This window comes from Otolemur garnettii, unplaced genomic scaffold (assembly GCF_000181295.1).
Source record: "Otolemur garnettii isolate 467f Iridium unplaced genomic scaffold, OtoGar3 scaffold00104, whole genome shotgun sequence".
In the NCBI taxonomy this organism is placed as follows: Eukaryota; Metazoa; Chordata; class Mammalia; order Primates; family Galagidae; genus Otolemur; species Otolemur garnettii.
The window spans coordinates 5,713,433-5,715,688 of NW_003852499.1; the positions used below are offsets into that span (position 1 = coordinate 5,713,433).

General features: G+C 45.1%; 1 protein-coding gene across 2 annotated transcripts in view; it reads right to left on the minus strand.

Moving 5' to 3' along the window:
- Nucleotides 1-2,256, minus strand: part of RHNO1 (RAD9-HUS1-RAD1 interacting nuclear orphan 1) — an 8,731-nt gene that overhangs the window by 3,142 nt on the left and 3,333 nt on the right. The window contains exon 2 of one of the 2 annotated variants that reach the window (XM_023517101.1): nt 103-312. In XM_023517101.1, the coding sequence (XP_023372869.1) occupies nt 103-228 (126 nt within the window). In that variant the 5' untranslated portion in view covers nt 229-312. Of the gene's footprint in view, nt 1-60; nt 313-2,256 lie in introns of both variants that reach the window. The other variant, XM_003796434.3, reaches the window with a different exon arrangement.

Genomic DNA, 2,256 nt, shown 5'->3' on the forward strand with positions numbered 1-2,256 from the left:
AAAAAAAAAAAAAAAAAAAGTCTAACAGTAAAAGTCAAAGGAAGAATCCCGTGGGCCTACCCAAGAAGTGATGGTGCTCTGGTCTATCGGCTTGCTAGGCACCTGTCGAGTGAGAGTTAAAGGACGCTGTGGCGATTCATAGCGGTGTTTGGTGCCCTCCAGTGGTTGTTGACGGAATAGCAGCTGGGTTTTCTGGGAACGCTGGGGGCGTTTTTTTCTGGGAGGCATCAATAGGTAAATGAAGAGCAGTTAGCAACCACATGGTGGTGTTTGGCTTCTGGCTGGGAAAGAGGCTCCAATTTTAACCCATGCCTGTAGAGAACAAACAAAAGCTGGGCGAAAATAATTCAGATGGTTCCCCAGGGCTTCCTGAGCCTTTACCAGTCAATTCTACCACAAACTATCATTTCTACCGCAAGGTTGTGGGGAGCACAGCTTCCTATACCTACACCACCAAGCAAAAACAGTATTCATATTTAACAACATTCATTCAATTAATTTTTTTTTTTCTTGAGACAGTCTCGGTCTGTTGCTCTAGGCTAGAGTGCCTGTGCCATCAGCCTAGCTCACAGTAACTTCAAACCTGGGCTCAAGCAATCCCTCTTCCTAAGACTCCTGCCTGAGCCTCCAGTAGTACTGCTACAATGCTTAGCTCATTTTTCTATTTTTAGTAGAGATGGGATTTCACTCTTAACTCAGGTTGGTCTCAAACTCCTGAGCTCAAGGTATCCTCCCGCCTCAGCCTCCCACAGTAGTGGGAGTATAGGCACCAGCCAACAAGTCACAGCAACCTCAAACATCTAGGCTCAAGTAATCCTCCTGCTTCAGCCTCCCTGAGAGGACTACAGGAGCCCACCACAAAGCCAGCCTTGGGTGCTAAGAATTTAAAGACAGATACGCATTTATTCAACACTCATTAAATAAGCATCTATTCAACATTCATTAATTGAATGCCAAGCACTTGCAGTAATATAGCAGCACATGTCCTCAAGAAGCTGAGAATCTAGGACAGGGAGACAGATAATTACCTTACAAAATGAGAATACAATGTACTTCCATTTACCTCAGGGAGGCTTTCTGGAGAGTAAAATACCTGACTTAGTTTTGGAAAGGCTAGACCAAAGACAAAAGCAAGGAGTGCATTCCAGCCTGGGGAACGGCACAGAGACGTGAAGTAGTATTGTTAATTCTGGTAACTGCAAACTCAATATAGTTGGACACAGTATGAAAAGATGAATGGCAAAAACTGAGGTTGAACACAGTGTTACCACAAGGCAAAAAAAACCCAAGTAAGGCCATAAGAGTTTGAACTGAAGCCTGGGTACTCACTGAAAACTCAGGCAGAAGGATGTGATCGTACTTGGCTTTTTCCCTTCATTTTTCACATTAGATAATTTCAAACATACACAAAAGTGGACTGAATAACATAATGAGGCCCCCATGTCCTCATCATCTAGCTCCAATCCTGACCCATCTATACTCCTATCCACTTCCCCCACCCCTGGATTATTCTGAAGAAAATGTCTTCTTCGGCCAGGACCAGTGGCTCACACCTGTAATACTAACACTCTGGGAGACCAAGGCAGGTGGATTAAGGTCAGGAGTTTGAGACTAACCTGTGCAAGAGAGAGACCCCATCTCTACTAAAAACAGAAAAAATAGCGAGGCATTGTGGTGGGGACCTATAGTCCCAGCCGCTCAGGAGGCTGAAACAAAATCTCTTAAGCCCAAGAGTTTGAGGTTACTATGAGTTATGACACCACAACATTACCCAAGGCAACAAAGTGAGACTCTGTCTCAAAAACAAGTAAATAAAGGCTCGGAGCCCATAGCTCAGCAGCTAGGGCGCCAGCCACATACGCTAGAGCTGGCAGGTTCAAATCCAGCCCAGGCCAACTACAACCAAAAAATAGCCAGGCATTGTGGCAGACGCCTGTAGTTCCAGCTACTTGGGAGGCTGAGGCAAGAGACTCACTTGAGCCCAGAAGTTTGACGTTGCTGTGACCTGTGACACCATGGCACTCTACCAAGGGCAACATACTGAAACTCCGTCTCAAAATTTAAAAAAAAACAGTAAATAAAAAAAATATTTTTGAGACAGTCTCTCTTTGTCACCCTCAGTAGAGTGCTGTGTTGTCAAAGCTCACAGCAACCTCAAACTCTTGGGTTCAAGAGATTTTCTAGCCTCAGCCTCACAGCTAGCTGCGACTATAGGCGCCCACCACAATGCCAGGCAATTTTTAGAGACAGGGTCTC